A 21,506-nucleotide genomic window follows, 5' to 3' on the forward strand; every position below is an offset into this window, starting at 1 on the left:
ACACACTCTCAACGTATAACAGTTCTTTTTACTATGGCTGAGTTCCTCTTAGGTTTTCTAGTGTGACAGAGCAGATGAGGGAGAAGCTTCTTGAGCTCAGTGTTCCTTCAGGGACAGAACTCTCTAATAGCAAACCATCTCTTGGACCTTCCTGTCTTCTGTCTCTCCCGTTCATGGAAGTGTCATGTTCTGAGACCTCTGAATATAGGGTTAAGATCTGGGATTATCTCCTTGATTGTATAACACCCTTCTTCTTGTCAGTCTTCTTGAAATTTTCACCTTTAGGTGAAGTTGTGGACTTTGGTTTCTATGTCATGACTTTCACCTGGTCTACTTTCTAACTTTCCTTTAATGTTAGATTTAAAGGCTCCAGTTTAAACACTATCTTTAGCTAAGAGGTCCCCACAGACCTATGTGTGTGTGGCCCAATCCTCATTTTTCTGTGCTTTAGAAACCTGTTCCATTCCATTTGCTTCCAAAGATAGATTCAGCTACTATTTCTTTATCACCACACTTGTCTTGGTCAGTCTTAGGGGATGTCTGCCTTTACCTGTCTGGAACTGAATGTTCTTACTCAATCTACTCATGGAAAACATAGAACCATGTTTTGTTCATTTCTTGGTATTTGAACTGCACAGGTTTCTGAGTGTAATTGGCTCCCTGAACTTGTTAACAGGAAACAACATGGTTTAGTTGATTGTTGCATATAGTCAAGTTATTGCTACAGTTGGCCGTTTCTTTATATAGTTTTTTTCATACCTTTTCTTGAACTAACTTTTTGCCAGTTCTCAGTCTCTTATAAGAGTGATCGTAGCCTCCCCAGCGCATAAGTAAATGTTGGTTGTCTCCCCACGCCTTCTCACACACACATTCACACTGTCATTAACGTTAGCCCATTCATCGTGTTTGCCATGGTATTTTGGCACTTTGGAGCCACGCTTTTCAAGCTGGCCTGGGAATTAGCAGCCAAGAGCCAAGAGGTTTGCACTGTTGAATAAACATGGAGTAGTTTCCAGAAGCTTCATTTTGCTCAAAAATTTGGTAGAAAAAATTTAAAGCAAACATGACTACATTATGAAAGAGAATGCAAAATTCACATGAATTTTTGAGGTAAAACAGGAGACTTGAGAATCTCTTTCCTCTCCTTAACGATACTGTCGCTATCCTTAATGAGGTGTCCCTTGTGTTAGTATCCTGAAAGCATTATTGGGCTTTACATTATCCTGTGGATCAGGCCCTAAATGCCTTCTGTCTGCTTCAAAGCCCTTATTACAACTTATTTTCTTCAGGCTTTTTCAGGTGACTTTAACCATTTACCTTAATATACTCCTGGCTGTCTCATGTTCTGCTATTTGTGTGGAATTCAGCCTATATAGGCTTTTTTGAGTGAGAAGTGATGCTTTCTGCTACCTAGGCTTGGGACTCCTGTGGCTTATTACTCCCAAACACATTTTTCTTTTTGAAGAAACTTGAGTATATTATATACGTGCTCTGCATTTTCTACATATCCCCATACAGCTACACACATGAGTGCATGCGTGTGCCCGCACCCACATACACGCACACACACATTTGTCCCATCTGGGTTTTTTGTCATTTGTTTCTCAAGGTTTTGTTTTGTTTTGTTTATTTGTTTGTTTTTATACCTCACTTTGTGCAAGGCACTGCATAGGTACCTGTAGAAGTAAGAAAAAGAAGGAAATAAGACATGTAAAAGGTAGAAAGAAAAAGAGAAACCGTATAAAAGAAATTCAGAAGAGGGAGAGATTTTTTTTTTTTGGCTACTCAGAGTAGAATGAGCTTTTGGCTGTTCAGAATAGAGTGAGTTTCCATTTATGTATCTGTATCCTTCCTGTCTTGGGATACAGAGGCCATGGTTCAAAGTGGTCTGCCTAAATATGAATACATAACGCTTATACTGACAGTGTAAAATGCAAATAGAAGTGTAATATATTTTTTTTGGCTTGGATAAAATCTAATTTTAGAATATCAGTGTCTTGTGATTATAGAACAGAAGGGACTTTAGAAATCATTGCATTTAACCTTTATTAGCATAATTACAACAGAAAAAAACAGATGGAGAAGTTGATGACTCACCCAAGATCATACAAGTTTGTTCTAACTTCCTCCCAGTCCTGTGCACTTAACCTTGTAAAAGAGGTGATGCTGCTGTGTGATTTTATATTTGACTTAAAATCCAATTGTGTATGTATCATATTTGTTTAACGTTTAACAACTGATCATGAAATGACTTCTTGAATACTTTCTATTTAGGAAGATATTTGTTGTCATTTGAAAGACCAAGTGAACCAATTGGAAAGGAATCAAGAAGCGACCAAATTAGAAAAGACTGAGATCATTAACAGATTGACAAGAAGTCTAGAGGAGAGTCAGAAGCAGTGTGCCAACTTTTTGCACTCAGGTGGGTGCCCGGGGTGGGCTCTTGTCTCCACAGTAGGCTAGCATAATATGCAAAGAGAATGTAGTAGGATCCATGAATTCTAAAAATCGAAAAAGGCAGAAAAGACCACCAGTGACAGTTTTTCAAGTGTTGCTATTATATGTGTTTAATGTGCAAAGTAACAAATAAAAATAACCAATAATCCTACCACACAGAGATAACTGTTGTTAATGTTTGAATATATTTCCTTCAAGTGAAAATGAGCTCACACACATAGGTAATTCCCTACTTCTGCACATAGCGCATTTTTGAAAACATACCAAAGCTGAATGTGCAAAAATTGAACAAAATCTATGTTAGAAGGTAGATTCTATCCATGAAAAGTAAAAATGACTATGAAGTCCCATTATATTTTGCTTTTTAAGCTCAGTCTGAGCATGTATTTCTATCATTTTGTAAAACTCCATGGATTTTTTTTCCTCTCTCATTTATCTGGCCAGTTGAAGCTAGTGAGTTATATTCTTGTCATGCTTAAAATTACTCATTTGGTTTTCATGGTGTTAAGTTTGGGACATGCTTCTTATCATTAGGTTCAGCAGTAGTTTTGTGTTTTTTTCTTATTAATTTTTGTAGAATATTAGAGTAAAAGGCAATAGAATAATCACATGTTTATGCAAACACTACCATACAGACAAACTGCCCTGTTTGCTGGTGAGTAGCTCCCACTGTGAAAATAGCTCAGTGGTTATTCATTACCTGATATGCAAAAGTCACACTTTGGCACGCAAAGCCAATTCAGACTTAGTACAATGTGTATAAGAGTAACTTATTCAAAAGTTGGAAGTACTAAAGTCAAAGACTCTTAAAATATGTGTGTGGGTATGTTTTGGTGGGGGCAAAATTTGGCTTGTACTCTGGGTCCCTCCTCCCTCTTCAGTTTTGTATCCTTTTTGTTTCACGTGGCATTGTTTAGTGAGCCTTTTTCCTTGCCATTAAAGGCTTTGAAATATGATTTTCTTTAGTTGCATAATATGCCATCATTACTTTGCCTAACCATTTCCCAGATGCTCATTTTCTTTTGAGGAAGCCCAGTAACATCCCTTTCAAATGGGAGCCTCCCCTAGTACATTTAAAACATTAGGTTACCAAAGTTTCTGAAACACAGCCCTAAGATGCTTTTTTCACATGTGGAGGTGGGGGTGGTGGAAATAAAAGCATTTCGAAAGAAGCTAAAGGCAGCAAGATGTAGTTTTCTTATTAGAGGGTAGCAACGGGTTCCAAAGAATTTTTGTTTTGGCTTTCTGCGAGTTGGAACATTATGCTCCTATTAAAGGGCTTGTGGAGTGTTAAGGTCTGTAGACGTGGCTCATTTGATTCATAGCAAGGTCACAGTAGTCCAGGTCTTCAACCTCCCAAGGACATATGAGGAGCCACACTAAATGTGTGGACATGTCTCGGAGATGTCTGGACCTATGCCTTCTCGGTCCCACTGGCTATACCTCTGTCCTCCTAGAAAGGCAATAACAAGGTAACAAAGCAGGACTCCACCTTCTGTAGCCTCAGCGGATTCAAGTTCTTCTGTACATCGTAGGTTCTTCATCCCTTTACCTTTGGTGCATTCTCTGATTTCCCCCCCCTAGGCTCAGTACAGGAGGTGGCTCAGCTACGGTTCCAGCTGCAGCAAGCACAAAAAGCACATGCTATGAGTGAAAACATGAACAAGGCTTTGCAAGTGAGTGTTGCCACTTGGAAGAGACTCTGTGGGTAACTGAATTAGGCAGTGCTTACATCACTTTTCTGGACCTTGTATTTCTCTAAAGGAGCTGGTTGGAGCTGGTTGGACCGTCTCCAGGCCAATGAGAGTTGTTCACGGTCTCACCCACACAGTGAGGTAGTCGAGCCCAGGTCTGTCCTGACTGCGGAGCCAGGGCCTGGCACCCTCCTGTCCGTCTGCCTGTCACCTCCTTCACACGGCATGTCCTTTCACTTACTGGTGGTCGCAGAGATAAGTGTATCCGCAGGTGTGGGAAACCCGCAGTGTAGCTGCAGTTCCCTCACATCCTCCCCCAGTGCGACTTACATTTTCCACTGGAGGAAGAGTTCCAGTATTACCTCTGCTGGAAAGACGTATTTTGCCTTTTCCCACCGGCAGAGTCAAGTACAACACGTTCTTGGCAGACCAGGCCGCTCTGAGCTCTAGAAAGCCAAAAAGTGCTGCCGTCAGTTTCTCAGCTCAAGGGACAGACACTTTTTGTGGAGGACCTAATGTAAGCACAGGAGGCATGAGAGAAACCACTTAGATTTGCTCTCTCATTCATTTACACATCTGTTCAGTCCGTGTACTTGAGAACCTGATAATGTGCTGGCCTTTCTAAAGTTGCAGACATCTATGTTTTCATTGTACACCTGTGTTCTTAGCAGCATTTATTTTAAAGTTATTTGTAATGTAAATAAGGTATGTGAAGAAGTATTTCTGGTTTCTGTTGATCGTTAAGATGAATTTTGAAGCACAGAGGGATGACTGATTCCTTCATATTGGAAAATAATTTTCAATAATTTTGTGTTTTAGGAAGAATTAACAGAACTAAAAGATGAAATTTCACTCTACGAATCTGCTGCAAAATTAGGAATACTTCCAAGTGACTCAGAAGGAGAATTAAATATAGAACTCACTGAATCATATGTGGATTTGGGTATTAAAAAAGTCAACTGGAAAAAATCCAAAGTGAAGAGGTATTAAGAAAATAGTTTACCGTATGAGGCGCCTGGCTGGCTGAGTTGGTTGAGCGTCCAGCTCTTGATTTTGGCTCAGGTCATGATGTCATGGTTGGTAGGATCGAGCCCCGTGGCGGGCTTTGTGCTGACAGAGTGGGGCCTGCTTGGGATGCTCTCTCTCCCTCTCTCTTTGCCTCTCTCTCTCTCTCTCAAAATAAATAAATAAACATTAAAAAAACAGTTTACATAGAAGAACCTGCGTTAATAATACTGACGATACGAGTAAATAAGTGGCACGAGGCATGAAATGGTGAGCTAACTAGGGGTTCTTGAATGTGGGACAGTATGCTTCAGTCGTTTCTAATGAAGTGTAAATGTCTGAAGTCAAAATGAACAGAAACTTCAACTATTGATCTTGTGCTGTCTTCAGTACCAGTAGGCACATCAGTTTCAATAAGGTGGAAATGATTAAAGTTAAAACACACAGAGTAAATTCTACGACTGAGGTTATGTATCTGCTCTGTTATTAAGGCAAGGACATATTATTTTTATTCATACCGCGTGTTGAAGGCAGGTACGTGGCATTTATCAATGGCATATGAGAAAATTAAGCATTAATTTTCCCTAGGAACGTTACTGAGACCTTAATCTTAACACAGAGGTATAATACTTCAGTACTTGGCAAGGAGTGTCTTATCATCCCTTCCAGGAACCCATGTGGGGAGGGAGTGGGTGGTAAAAGAGGAACACATTTTGGTACCTTTAAACGCTTCACAAATGAATGGAGGACAGGATGTACTTTCTGGAGGCGCTTGCGGTTTGGGAAGCGCTATGCAAGGCTCTGGGAGTAGAGCATGAAAGACGAGGATGAAACCCTCCCTGACTCCAGGGAGTTTACGTTTTGCCTGGATGAGGAGAGGGAGACATACTTGTGGGCCACTACGTGCTGTATGCTAAATGTTATCCTTGATGTACAGAGAGGCATTTATCCAGTCACTCCTCCTCCTGGGTGTGGGAAACGGATGAAACGTGGGTATTTGGAAGAGATTGTATTTAGGCTAAGGAAAGCCTTCCTCAAATGCATCCAGATGCCACACCATCACTGTCCAGTTTATAATTTCAGACTAGGGGCGCCTGGGTGGCGCAGTCGGTTAAGCGTCCGACTTCAGCCAGGTCACGATCTTGCGGTCCGTGAGTTCGAGCCCCGCGTCAGGCTCTGGGCTGATGGCTCAGAGCCTGGAGCCTGCTTCCGGTTCTGTGTCTCCCTCTCTCTCTGCCCCTCCCCCGTTCATGCTCTGTCTCTCTCTGTCCCAAAAATAAATAAACATTGAAAAAAAAAATTTTATAATTTCAGACTAAGTTTCGTGAGAGTGTTTATGACCTGTTGTGTTTCAGGTATCCTGCAACTAAATACAGGTGTACGTATTTCCTGAAGGGTTTGCTCTACAATAGGTTTTAGAAGTTAAGTATGTTCATAGTATGATGTTTTCAAAACAAGATGACATTTAGAAAATTGAAATCTAAAGTGATCAGGAAGTAAGGTGAAACAAGATGTTGGTTTAGTTTAATAAGGCTTCATTTGTTTGGCGGTCAGTCTTTAGGGACTCTCACCTTGACAGATTACAGCTACGATCCAGAAGGAAGCTAAGAAGCAAAGAGCAGAACTAGAATATGTGGTGTGTTTAGCAGGAACCACCTTCAGGCTCTCATCGCAGGGCCTTACTGACTTAGATTTGTTTGGATCCCAGGAGTTATCTGAGTTCCTGGCTGCCGAGTAGCTGGGGAAGGGGATTGGGAGAGGTACTACCAGTGTTTCACTCAGATAGCTCAACCTCAGCAAGGAGAGGACGACAGCAACTATAGCTGCGATCTGCCTCAAAATGTCTGCAATCACGATCTTGAGTTATTGAAGAAAAAGGATGTGTGTGTTATATTTTTTAGACAGATTTACATACAATTTTGAAGTTAAAATGTGGTCATCTGGAAATTTACTGCTGTGAATGCCTCATTTCCTGTTAATGCCAGATTAATTCTGAATGGCTAGTGGAAAGGGCATGGTCTTGAGATGCAGATTTTGTTTTGATTTGTAGTTTTGCCATTCAGCACTAGCTTTGTGATCTTGGGCAGGTTCCTTGGCTTTTCTGAGCCTGTTTTCTTATCAGGTTTTTTCTATTAAGTAGATTATAGATACCTCTTGGGGGTTAAAGTGAGGATTAAGATAAATAATGAATATAAAGGATCTCATATAAAATGTTCTTGCACTTAGTAGGCATTTAGTCATTGATAACTATTGCTATTATTATTTAATAGATGATTGGTTAAAATATACCGTTGATCCAGTTTTCATATTAATTCTCTTTTAACTCAACATATATCATGTAAAAAGTTTTGATTCTCATCTCAGCCTTGGGGAAACATCAGATCTGTATTTTCATTTCAGGGTTGGGAAAACCAACCAAAGCTGAACTCTTTTGCCCAAGAGGACATGCTATATTAGCAGCAGAACCATACTTGAGCCCCAAACCACACTGTCCTGTAAATCTGTCCTATTTACATGACAAACCTTTTTGCTTTTGACTTCCTTCTTCTTTCTGTCTTGCATTTCAGAGGATTAATGATTTAGTTCATGTCAAAAAAGATTTTTCTCCGGTTGTAACTTGTGCAATAAATAGCCTGGGAATTTGGAAAATAATACATATATATGTTATATAAAAATAATGTATACTTTTCCAAGTAAACTTAATTCATCATGATGTTTTTTAATGTGTTCTGCTTCTGCCCTTTGTATTTAATTCATACTCCTAACCAAAACCCTGCAGTAATTTAAAGCACATGCCTATAGATAACCAACCTGAGACCTCACATCACTATCATAGTCATGTCACTGTCACAGTAAAAGGGTTGCCACTCCTAAGCACAGAGTGAGTGGTCACTGAGATTCAGCCTGAAGACGTTCAGTGAAGCGCACGATATGCGGAAAGAGGTTTAGCTTGTAGCCCTCCCACCCACCAGCAGTTTAATAGATAAGAATCTGAGCAAAAAGTAAAAATATTTATTTTTAGGTCAGAGTGAGAGGAGGTATAGGAGAGAAAGAGATTTGTACTTTTTCTCTGATGTATCGTGATTCTTAGAACGAGAGGAAGCCACAGTTTTCCCAGTGTCGAGAATTTTAGTCCTGTGTTGACTTGAGCTGCTTTCAAATCACTGACCCAAATATTAGCGGCTCCAAGCTTTTATTCTCAGCTACCACCTCCCTCAAGCTACTGCCTAGTAAATTTTAAGGGTTTAGCCTCAGTGTTCTATTTCACATTCATGGAACTTGAGTAGCTAAATCTGCATGCAGCTTGCAGACAGCTTCCCTTTCCCTTATTATAGTTGGCTGCGAAGCTCAAATAATAAACATTTAACAAGTGGAATGCCTTTTCCCTTTGGTCTTCTCAGCAGGCTTCATAAGGGACTACAGTTTATTTGGACTTAGGGGAACCAACTTCCACAGAACTCAGCAGGACTGGTCACCACTGCTGATTTTTTTCCCTTTTGGGAAAGAAGAGAAACTTATTTTAGCAAGCGCTTTTCTCTGCTCTCTGACTTGGCTCCCTCTAGGAGTACATGATGTGCTATTTCAGTGGTCAACATTCAGTAAGAAAAGAAATTAGGGATGCCTAATTTGTTAACTGAGTCAAAATAAGCGTTCTGCTAAAAGTGCACATCTTATATAGCTTAGAAAAATGCATTGTAACTTATTTTATATTTCTTATGTAATTATATTTCTATTTTATTTTACATCTCTATTTCCATAGGAGTGGTTTAAATAGATGAGATCTATACAGACATGTTTACATTATATAACATATACAAAAGTTGTGTGTATTGATAAATATGTAGTGTGTTGCAAGGAACTCCTTTTATAGCACCTAAAAAAGCCTAATATTTTGTTCATTCTTTGTCTCTCTGTATAAGTGTGTGTGTGTGTGTATACATACAATGTATATGCATTCTAACCTTTCGTTTGGAATCACCATAAACCGAAAAAACAGCAAAAAATTAAACTCAGAACTGTTATTTATTTTTTTTAGAACTACCTTTAGTGTTTTAGAACAGTTTTAGAGAACCAGAAAAATTAGTACAGATTTTCTCTATACTCCATACTCATTTTCTTCTGTTAACATCTTATACCATCATGGTACCTTCGTTACAATTAATGAACTAATAGTGATACATTATTAGAAACTAATGTCCATACTTTATTTGGATGTCCTCAGTTTTTACCTCATGTCCTTTTTCTGTTCCAGGACTGCATCCAGGATGCCAGGTTAGGAGTCATGTTTCCTTAGGTTCCTCTTAACTTTCCTTGTTTTTGAAGAGCTTGACAGATTTGAGAAATACTGGTCAGGTCTTTTATAGGAAGCCCCTCTTGGAATTTGATGTTTGTTTTATGATTGGTTTTCTCGGGGGTTTTGTGGAGGAAGACCACAGAGATGAGGTTCCATTTTCATCACATCATACTGAGGCACATACTATCAAGTACTTATTTTTTTTTTAAAAGAAACTTTCTCCTTTATTATGGAAAAAATGGAAAATACAGATGAAGAAAACAGAAGAAAAAAGCAACACAATCTTACTTCACCTCCCATGAAGAAAACAACTTGTGACATTTTGGTGTATAACTTCCACATTATCTGTGTTGTATATTTCTAAAAGATAAAATAATATTGAATGTATTTTATAATATATCTTTTAGCATATTCTGAAATCTTTAGATGATAATGTAAATATTTACTAATGGATATGTGGATGAATGAACTATGTTTTAGTAATACACTTTAATTTTTTCATTATAAGTAATGCAATATTATTATTATCACAAGCTTGTTTGTAGTCAAGTCTTTATTGACATCTTTACTTCCTTAAGATTTGGGTGTATATCCTTGCTAAGAGGTGTGCACATATTTGAGGTTTTTGATACATATTGCCAAGCAGTCTGTATTTTGCTTATTACCCATGTCATGTGGCAGTTCCTATTTCTGAGTATCCTAGCTAGTGCTGAGAGTTACCACTTCTACTGTTTAAAATTTTTATGTAGTTAGACCCATCATTCTCTCTACCTGTCTGATTTCTTGATGGTATTTCTCTAGTAATTTTTATAATTTTGTTTTACTTTTTAAACCTTTTAAAATTGAGAAAGTGCATGAAACATAAGTGTATAGCTTAACGAATGATTTTAAAGCGAATGCCCATGGAGCCACCACCCAGAAATAAACATTGTTAGCAACTGGTCATATGCCTCTTCCCAGTCATAATCTTGAAGTTAACTACTATCTTAACTGCTAGAGCAATTGTTTTCTGGGTTTATTGTTACCTTGTAAGACCTAATTATTCATACCTAAACACTATAGATTCAGATTGCCTTTGTACAGAGGGAACTCATACATTAGATGTTATTTTTTTCTTCTATAATTGTATTAAGATATATTTAAAGTACCATAAAATTTACCCATTTAAAGTATGCAGTTCACTGGTGTTTCATATATTTAGAGTTGTGCAACTGTTACCACAACCTAATTTAGAACATTTCAGTATCCCCAAAAAGAAACCCTGTAGGTATTATTAGTCATTCCCCATTACTCCTTCTTGTCCTCACTGCTCAGGCAATCACTAACCTACTTTCTATTTATGGATTTGCCTATTCTGTACATTTCACATAAATGGAATCATGTAGTATGTGAATGTATAATGGAGTCATGTAGTATGTGGTGTTTTGTAACTGGCTTCTTTTACGTAGCAGATGCTTTCACGGTTCATCCACATTGCAGCATATATCAATACTTCATTCCATTTTCTAGCCAAAAAATATTCCATTGTGTGAATATATATCATATTTTACTCATTCATTCATCAGCTAATGGACATTTATTTGAGTTGTCTCTACTTTTTAGCTATTATGAATAATTCTGCTAGGAACATTTGTGGACAAATTTGTGTGGGTATAGGTTTTCATTTCTCTTAGAGGTATAGTTGACCCTTGATCAATGCAGGACTTAGGGGCTCTGACCTGCTGTGCAGTTGAGAATCTGCATATGACTTTTGACTTTCCAAAAACTTAACAGCTAATACCCTATTGTTGACTGGAAACCCTAGCAGTAACATAAACCATTGGTTAACTCATATTTTGTACGTTATGTGTATTATATACTGTATTCTTACATTAAAGTAAGCTATAGAAAAGAAAATGCTAAGATAATCATAAGGAAGAGGAAATACATTTACAGTTTTGTACTGTATCAAAAAAAAAAAAATCCACATGTGAGTGGTCCCGTGCTTTCAAACCTATATTATTCAAGGGTCAACTGTATATCTGGGAGTGGAATTGCTGAGTGATGTGATAAATCTACGGTTAGCATTTCAAAAAATGGTCATACTGTTTTCCAAAGTGGCTGTACCATTTTACATTCCCTCTAGCAATGTATGAGGGTTCTAATTTCTTTATATCCCTGCCCACGCTTGCTGTTTGGCTTGGATTTGTTAATGATGTAGTTTTTATTTGATGGCTAACTATGTTGAACATCTTTTACTATGTTTATTGGCCATTTGTATATCTTCTTTGGGAAGATCTCTTCACATCTTTTGCCCATTTTAAAATTGGGTTTCCTTTTATTGCTTTTGAGTGTTCTTTATATATTCTAAATACAAGTCTCTTGTCAGATGTATTATTTGCAAGTATTTTTTCCTGTGGGTTGTCTTTTCACTTTCTTGATAGCATCCTTTGAAGCAAAAAAAGTCTTTAATTTTATGAAGTCCAAGTTACCTATTTTTTCTTTGGTTGCTTGTGCTTTTGATTATTTAAGAAGCTATTCTCTAATCCAAGGTCCTCAAGATTTATACCTATGTTTTCTTCTAAGAGCTTTATCTCTTACATTAGGTCTTAGGTTCATTTTGAATTAATTTTTGCTGTATGATATGTAGAACTTCATTCATTTGCATCTGGGTATCCATTTGTCCCAGTACCAAAATTGTTTTGACATCCTTGTCAAAAATCAGTTGACTGTAAATGTGAGGATTTATATCTGCGCTTTCAATTCTGTTCTACTGATCTGTATGTCTGTCCTTATGCCAGTGCCATACCGTCTTGATGTAGCTTTGTAGTAAATTTTGAAATTGGGAAGTATGAATCTTTCAGCTTTGTCTTTTTAAAGATTGGTTGGGCTATTCTAGGTCTCTTGCATTTCCATAGAAATTTTAGGATCAGTTTGTCATTTTCTACAAAGAAACCAGGTGGGATTTTGATTAGGGTTGCATGCAGTCTGTAGATCAATTTAGGGGAATATTACAATCCTAATCAATGTTGGGTTCTGATTCCTGAACATAGGATGTCTTTCCCTTTTTTTTTTTTTTTTAGGTCTTCTTTAGTTTCTTTCAGTGTACTACTCGTGTTTTGTATTTTTGTGGTTTTCAGTGTACTAGTCATATAGTACTTCTGTTAAATTTACTCCTAGGTGTTTTATTCTTTTGGCTATACTTTTGTTGGATTATTTTCTTAACTTTATTTTCAGGTGGTTAATTACTTAGTGTACAGAGGTACAGTTGATTTTATATATTGATCTTGTATCCTGACCCATAGCTGAACTTGTTAATTTAGTTCAACTAGTTTTTTAGTGGGTTCCTTAGGATTTTTTGTATATAGGGTCTTGTCACCTGAAAATGGAGATCATCGTACGTCTTTCTTTCCAATCTGAATGCCTTTTATTTTTTTCTTGACTAATTGCTCCAGCTAGAATCTCTAGTACAGTGTTGAATAGAAATGGTAAGAGCAGATATTTTTGTTTTGCTCCTCATCTTATGGGGAAGCATTCAGTCATTCACCATTTAGCATAAATGCTAGCTGTGTGTTTTTTAAAGATAAAGGTGTTCTTTAGACTTTTATTCACTTAACATTTTGTTGAGACTCAAGATGTAGCATGTAGCTGTATCTCATTCATATATATACATATACATATATATGTATATATATATGTGTGTGTGTATCTTTGATTTGTATGAATATTCCAGTTTATTTTTCAATCTACTGACCATAGATTTTTAATGTTACTTCCTAGTACAATGTACATACATTTTTATTGGATATATATACTTAGAAGTGAAATTGCTTGTAGTATATGTGTTTCAACCTTAATAGGTAATACCAAACTTTTCCAAAGGAATTGTGCCAATTTACATCCCCACCAGAAGTATATGAAAGTCTTAATTGCTCTCTTTGCTAACACTTGATATTTTCAGGTTTTTACTTTTAACCATTTAATGTGTAATGGTAGTTTATTGTGATTTTAATTTGCATTATCCTAGATTATTATTGAGATTGAGCTCCATTGAAAAAACCTATCTCTATTGTGTTTATTGGTGTGTGTGTGTGTGTGTGTGTGTGTGTGTGCATGTGCCTGTGTGTGTGTGTATGTGTAGGACTTACTGATGCCCCTCCTTAGTTTTTTTTATTTTTATTTTTATTTATTTATTTATTTAAAAAAAATTTTTTTTTTAACATTTATTTATTTTTGAGACAGAGAGAGACAGAGCATGAACGGGGGAGGGTCAGAGAAAGAGGGAGACACAGAATCTGAAGCAGGCTCCAGGCTCTGAGCTGTCAGCACAGAGCCCGATGCGGGGCTCGAACCCACGGACCGTGAGATCCTGACCTGAGCCGAAGTCGGCCACTTAACCGACTGAACCACCCAGGTGCCCCCCTCCTTAGTTTTTAAATGACTGTGTGTGTGCATGTGTTCTGTTGATGTGTTGGATTTTTTCCTTTTTTAAATATCTTTTTGTATATAAATTCTTTGATGGTTGTGTGTATTGTACTTATCGTCTCACTTTTTTTTTTTTAAATCAGTTTAAAAAAAATTTTTTTTAATGTTTTATTTATTCTTGAGAGACAGAGAGAGATACAGAGCATGAACGAGGGGCAGGCAGAGTGAGACAAGGACACAGAATCTGAAGCCGACTCCAGGCTCTAAGCTGTCAGCATAGAGCCCGATGTAGGGCTCAAAGTCACGAGCCGTGAGATCATGACCTGAGCCGAAATCAGGCGCTGAACCCACTGAGCCACCCAGGCACCCCCGTCTCACTTTTAACCTCTAAATTTGTCTTTTAATGAATGGAAGTTTTTAACTTTAGTCAAATTTATCAATCTTTGTGGTTAGTGCTTTTTATGCTCTCTTTAAGAAACCTTCCCTGTTAATCTATGCTGCCTTCTAAAAGTTTTAATGCTTTGTCTTATACTTTAACCATCTCTCTGGAATTGCTGTCTTGTTAGGGTTTTTCTGCTTACTCTTTCTTGTTTACGCCTTCAAATGAATTTTATAGTTAAGCTTGTTTTATTCCAGAAAAAAAAATCCTGACAATATTTTTATTAAGATCACGTTGAACATATACATTAGCCTAGGGAGAGTTGATATTTTTATGATGTTGAATTCTTTTATCCAACAATATAGCATGTCTTTTCATTTCCTTAAATCTATTTTAGCCTCTCAAGATTGGTTTGAGACTAGCTTGTTGTTTTTTTTTTTTTTTATCTTTAGGTTTTTGCACAATTCTTGTAAAATTGATGCTTAGGTGTTTTATTTTTGCAATAATAAATAGGGTATTCTTTTTCCATTATTCTTGAGCACTGTTTTGTATATATGACTTATACATTTTGTGTTATAACCTGTTTTCTAACTCTCTGTTTGTAGTGGTTTTTCCATTATATTTTAGGCTTTCCGAGATAGAATTATATCATCTGTTAATGGAGATAATTGTACCTCATTTTTTTCCACTTATGCTCCAAATTGCTTTCTCTTTCTGGTTACATTAGAGTTCCTCTATCTTATTTAGATGTTGATAGTTTAAATTGCGTTTTCAATGTGACTGTACCATTTTGCATCACCAGAAGCAATGTCTGAGGTGTCAGTTGTTCTACATTGTTGTTAAAACTTGGTGTTGTTAATCTTTTTTAATTTGAATATTTCTAGTGTGTGTAGTGATACCTTACTGTGGGTTTAATTTTTATTTACCTATTAACCAGTGATCTAAGCATCTTTTGCTGTGTTCTTCTTTTCCTTTCTTCTTCCTCTTTTCTTCCTGATGTGGTTAATTGCCATTTGTATATATTGTTTGGTCTTCAGAAATTTCAGGATATAAGCCCTTTGTCTGATATGTATGATGTGAACATTTTCTTCCAATCTCTCGTTTACATTATCATGTTCTTAATGATATCTTTTGAGGAGCAAAAGTTTAAATTTTTATGAATTTAGATTTATCAATGATCTCTTTTATAGTTTGTGGTTTTGGGTCCTAATCTGTCACACAGATTTTCTTTTAGGATTTTAAAGGTTTGATAGTTTTACCTCTTACATTTATATCTATATAAATAAATCATTATGGATTAGTTTGTTAGTATGATGTCCATTTTATTCATACCAATATCCAATTGATATAATACCATTTGTCAAAAAACTTTTCATTGAGTTGCCTTGATATCTTTGTTGATAATCAATTGGTCATTTGTGGCCCATTTCTGTACTCTCCATTCTGTTCCCCTGCTCTTTTTTGCTGTTCATATTCTTGATACTGTAGCTTTACAATAAGTCTTGAAATGTGTTGGACAAGTCCTTCAGCTTTGTTTATTTTCAAAATTGTTTTGGCTATTCTAAGTTCTTTGCATTTCAAAATCAATTTAATGACTGGTTTGTCAGTTTCCACAATAAAGTCAGATGGAGCTTTGATTGGGATTGTGTCACATCTATAGATCAATTTTGGGAGAATTGACATCTTAAGAAATTACTATTTGTCAATTATAGCTAAATAAAGCTGAAGGAAAAAAAATTGTCTCCCGGTTTCAGAACATGCATGTTATACCTCTCTATTCTTCAGTTTCTCTCAGTAATATTTTGTAGTTTTTATACAGAGATTTCTCTTTGGTAGATAACATTTCCCTTTGGATTGACTTTAGATTGAATTTAGAATTGAAGTTAGATTGAATTCCCTAATTTCCTTTAGCATTTCTTCTAGAGTATGTCTGTTGGCAACAAATTCTTAGTTTTCTTATATGAAAATGTCCTTATTTTGGCTGATTATAGAATTCTGGATCAACTGTTCTTTTATTTCAGCACTTTAAATATATGTTCTTCCCCTGTTTCTGGCCTTGGTGATTTCTGAAGAGAAATCTATTATTATTTAAATCCTTATTCTTGTGTGTAATGGTGTAGTTTTTCTTTTGTTGTTTTCAAGATATTTTTCACCTTTACATTTCAGCACTTTATGATGTGCCTAAGTGTTTTTTTTTTTTTAATTTATTTCATTTCATTTGGGGTTCACTGAGTCTGTTGAAAATGTAAATTTATTATGCCTTTAGTAAATTTGTGAAATGTTGACCATTATTACTTTAAATACCTTTTCTGCTCATGTCTCTTTCTTCTCTCCTTATAGGTTTACAATTACACAACTTAATTTTTTTTATCTTTCTCATAGTTCCTCACACTTAACTTTTTTCCATCTTTTTTTCTGTTTTCAGATTGGATAATTTCTGTTGAGCTATTTTCAAGTTCACTCATTCTACTGTCATCTCTGTTTTATGAAGCCTGTATAGGGAAGGCTTTTTATTTCATTTTTTTTTAACTTTCAGATACTGTGTTTTTCAATGATAAAATTTCTATTTGGTTCCTTTATAGTTTTTACTTCTGTGTTGAGAATTCCTAGTTTTTCATTCACTTTAAATATGTTTTCTTTTACTTCATTGGACACAGACATAATAGTTGCTTTAAACTTTGAAAACTCTTTGTGATAGCTCCAGCATTAACATCTATAGATTTTTTTTTTCTTGCAAGTTAGTCCATTTTCTTGGTTAGTTGTGGGTCGAGTAATTTTAGATTATATACAGACCCACTTTGCAGATACTGAGTTTTGTTTATGAATCGGCAACCCTATCAGTGCCATTTTGCCAATAATATTTGCTGATTTCATGTCTCTGTCACATTTTGGTAATTCTCTCTGTATTTCAAACTTTATTATATTCATTATGGTGACCTGTGATCTATGATTAGAAATCGTTAAAAGCTCAGATGTTGGTCAGCATGTTTTAGCAATAAATTATTTTTTAATTAAAATTTATATATTTTTTAGACATAATGCAATTGCTCACTTAATTGACTCTTCATTTGAGTAGCTTTATTGAAATATTTGCTTTACTGTAGTGGTCTGCAATGAAATCTGTGATATCTCCATGGTATGCCTGTAGTAGACATATGATTTTTACGTTGTGTAGAAACTTGTATGGGTGTTTCAGATCTCAATTTATTGATTCAAGCCTTTGCTACATTGATTTGAATCCATTCTTGTATGCATACCTCAAGAGTTAGTCACTGTGAGATATGTGTGTATGGTTCATATTTCAGTTAAATTCTCTAAATATTTGACCTGCTGGTTTGTAGTTTGTTCTGTGCGTGCACAGTTCAGGGCCTTAGACTGAGGCTTGCATACGTTTATGCACAGAATTCATGACTCCTTTTTCTGGTTTTCTTCTCTCTCGGAGTCTTCCTGCTCTCTCTCTTTATCATTGGTTTTCAGCAATTTGATATTAATACAACTTATGGTTTTTCTTCATTTTTCTGTTTGAGATTCATTGAGCTTGTAGGTTTTAATGGGGTTTTAGTTTTCATTGAATAGGAAAATTTTGGTCATTAAAAAATTTTTTTTTATTATGCCCCCTTCCTCTCTCCTTTTCTGGGACTTCAGATACAGTTGGGTTAGATACAACTTAACATGCTCAGTATATTTCTGTTTTAGTCTTCTTTCTCTCTATTTAGTTTTGTAGAGTTTTATTGCTGTGTTTATGTCTGCTGATCTTTTCTGCAGTATTAACTAAGCTGTTAATCTCATGCAGTATATTTTTCATTTCAGATGTAGTTTTTGGTCTAAAGTTCAGTTTAGGTCGTTTTTGTATCTTCTGTTTCTCCCATTGTACTCATGTGTTTTCTCTTACCTTCTTGGACCTGCACAATATATTTAATTAATTTTACCACTGGCACCATTGCTGGCACCATTGTCAGTTTCTATTGATTTTTTTTCCTGGTTGTAGTTGATACTTCCCTTTTATTTTATTTAAAAAAAAATTTTTTTTTTTAATGTTTATTTATTTTTGAGACAGAGACAGAGCATGAATGGGGGGCGGTCAGAGAGAGGGAGACACAGAATCTGAAATAGGCTCCAGGCTCTGAGCTGTCAGCACAGAGCCTGACGCGGGGCTTGAACTCACGGACCGCGAGGTCATGACCTGAGCCGAAGTCAGCCACTTAACCGACTGAGCCACCCAGGCGCCCCACTTTCTTCCCTTTTATATTTTCTTTGCTTATTTGCAGGCCTGGTAAGTTTTGATTAGATGCTGGACATTTTGAATTTTATATTTTAGATGTTAGATTTTGTTGTATTTTTAAAAAAAATATTGCTCTTTTTTGTGACACACTTAAGCTTCCTGGGATTCTTTCAAGGTCATTTATTTATTTATTTATTTACTTACTTACTTACTGGGTGGTCTTAGGAAAATATTTCTTTTTTTTCTAATTTAAATTTTCAGTTAGTTAACATATAGTACAATATTGGTTTGGTTTCAGGAGTAGAATTCAGGGATTCATCACTTACATACAACACCCAGTGCTCATCACAAGTGCCCTCCTTAATACCCATCACCCATCTAGCTCATCTCCCACCCACCTCCCTCCATCAACCCTGTTTGTTCTCTGTCGTTAAGAGTCTCTTGTGGTTTGTTTCCCTCTCTTTTCTTTTTTCCCCCATTTTCCCATATGTTCATCTGGCCCCATTACTGAGGCAATATTTGATATTCTATGAATTAGGAGATCTTTTCACTATAGTTCCTTGGAACCCACAGTATTTCCAGCCTTATTCTTTTCCTGCAATTCTTTCCCTGGACTTGCAGTAATTTTCTCACATGTATACACAGATCTCCAGTGCTCTCTTTCTGTGTAGCTTCCTTTCCCATAGTATTTCTGTCCTTAAATTCTAGCCATTTTGACCTTCGCAAACTGAACTCTGCAACTTGGTGAGATTGCTAAGCTGTCTTTGGCCTTTCTCTCCCCATGCCGCAGGCTGGAAACTTCCCAGGGAGATAGCAGCAGCAATCATAGGGCTCACCTTGTTTGTTTTTCTTTTTTCAGGGATCATTATGGTGTGCTGCCTGCTGTCTAGTGATTGAAAGCCATCCCTTAACATAATTTATTTGGTTTTCCAGTTTTTTTACGGCAGGAAGATAAATCTGGCATTTTTAATCCATTACGGCAAGGAGCAGAAATTCTCCAGTTTTGAAATTTATTGAAACTAAAGTTGGGATTAAATTAGCATGGCTTTTATTTTTTTTATTTTCCCCCCTAATTGCTCAGATATCCATTCAGACTGGTGTTTTAGTAAAAGAGATACAGAAATTGTTAGTTAGGATGACTAGTATTTTACTTTTCACTTCCTCCTTTATTTTCATGTTGTTTCTCTTAGAGTCATAAAGGGCATGTGTATACAGCACACAACTTACCAAAAACCAAAAAAGCATGCCATATTGAAGTTCATCTGGTTTAACTCCTTTCAGTGAGGCAGATGGTCTAAGCATAATAATGGCCTTCTTATGAATAAACTCACTTCTATATATGGGGACATAGCAAAGGTGACAAAGCTTATATATGACAAAGCTTAAAACTGTTTTGAAACACCGGTATATAGTTGTATAAGTCACAAAACTCTTCACAACTGCAATCACTTTCAGGAAATAACCATGCTTGATTTGTTACTCGATTTCGTATTCAACATGATGATTTCTCCTTTAGCATTGTACAGCAAGAAGACCCAAATGAAGAGCTTCCCAGAGACGAGGTCGTCCTGAAGCTGAAAGCACAAGTGCAGCGTTTGCTGGGGAGCAACTCAGTGAAGCGTCATCTGGTGTCTCAGTTACAAACTGAGCTCAGAGACTGTCATAAGAAAATTGAAGATCTCCAACAAGTGGACAAAGATGAAAAAAGCATCAAGGTTGAGGTTTGTAGAGTTAAAAAGCCATTTTTAAAATTTTTTTTTTCAACATTTATTTATTTTTGGGACAGAGAGAGACAGAGCATGAACGGGGGAGGGGCAGAGAGAGAGGGAGACACAGAATCGGAAACAGGCTCCAGGCCATCAGCCCAGAGCCTGACGTGGGGCTCGAACTCAAGGACCGCGAGATCGTGACCTGGCTGAAGTCGGACGCTTAACCGACTGCGCCACCCAGGCGCCCCTAAAAAGCCATTTTTAAAAGACTTTAATGAAGAAAATGCTTACAGTCTTCACATTTAAATCAAGCCTTTGTCTTTCAAGGTCTCATTTGATTTTATTTAGAAGTAAAGTGTAAAGAAGGGAATGCCACATAAAGAAATATATTTTCTAGTTCCTTTTGCAAAGCACCTCATAAATGAGATGTTAGTTAGGCAAAATTCCTTTACCACAAATCCAAGGAAGCAGTCTATGTAACAAAGTATGTGCATTTCCTCAAGATTGGCTTGTATCAGCAGTGTTCTAAAGCCTTAAATTCTCCACAGCTAAATCCCTTAGCATTTTGTCTATGACATTTCTCTCGCCCATGTTCCTATAATAAGAGTCTTTCTATATAAGGAAATTAATTATGTAGTGGTGGCGTTGTAAGTGAGAAAGGCACAGAAACAGGTTATGTCAGAATCATTGAATCTACTTTTATTTATATTTTTTATTTATTATTTAAAACAATTTTTTTAGTGTTTTATTTATTTTTGAGAGAGAGAAAGCGTGGGAGCGGGGGAAAGGGAGAGAGAGACACAGAATCGGAAGCAGGCTCCAAGCTGTCGTCACAGAGCCTGATGCAGGGCCCAAACCCACAAACCGTGAGTCATGACCTGAGCCAAAGTCCGTCACTCAAGTGGCTGAGCCACCCAGATACCCCCGAATCTACTTTAATATGCTTCAGTTGGCTTCCTTACTTCATAGATGAGGAATGTGACTTCATAGATGAGGAAAATGAAGCTGGGGGAATGTGTGACATTTCTGAGGTTAGAGTCCATCTTTAGGCAAATTGAAACTAAAACACTTGACTAATAATAGTCAAGATTATTTCCCCAAGATCTTGCTATCACAGAAATTCTTACTCTTGCCCTCATTTAACAGCTTCCTTTTCTATTCTTCCATATTTCCAAATCCCAACCATCTATGCTCTCAATAGAAAAACAAAAAACAAAAACAAAAAAACCTAGTAATGAAAGGGAAGGGGGAAAATGAATGTAGGTGGTGTATTCCTTTTCCTTCTGGAAGGAAATAATATTTTACTTCCTACTTTAGTACTGTTTTAGCTCCTGATTCTTTA

The 21,506-nt window shown here is 36.5% G+C and overlaps 1 protein-coding gene across 11 annotated transcripts in view; it reads left to right on the forward strand.

The window, feature by feature from the left end:
• Positions 1–21,506, forward strand: part of CEP152 (centrosomal protein 152) — a 93,509-nt gene that overhangs the window by 26,328 nt on the left and 45,675 nt on the right. For all 11 annotated transcript variants that reach the window (XM_043555472.1, XM_043555474.1, XM_043555469.1 and 8 more), the window contains 4 exons: positions 2,275–2,422; positions 4,042–4,133; positions 4,971–5,134; positions 19,972–20,176. In XM_043555472.1, coding sequence (XP_043411407.1) covers positions 2,275–2,422; positions 4,042–4,133; positions 4,971–5,134; positions 19,972–20,176 — 609 coding nt within the window. The remainder of the gene's footprint in view (positions 1–2,274; positions 2,423–4,041; positions 4,134–4,970; positions 5,135–19,971; positions 20,177–21,506) is intronic.

Source organism: Prionailurus bengalensis, chromosome B3 (genome assembly GCF_016509475.1).
Source record: "Prionailurus bengalensis isolate Pbe53 chromosome B3, Fcat_Pben_1.1_paternal_pri, whole genome shotgun sequence".
NCBI lineage: Eukaryota > Metazoa > Chordata > Mammalia > Carnivora > Felidae > Prionailurus > Prionailurus bengalensis.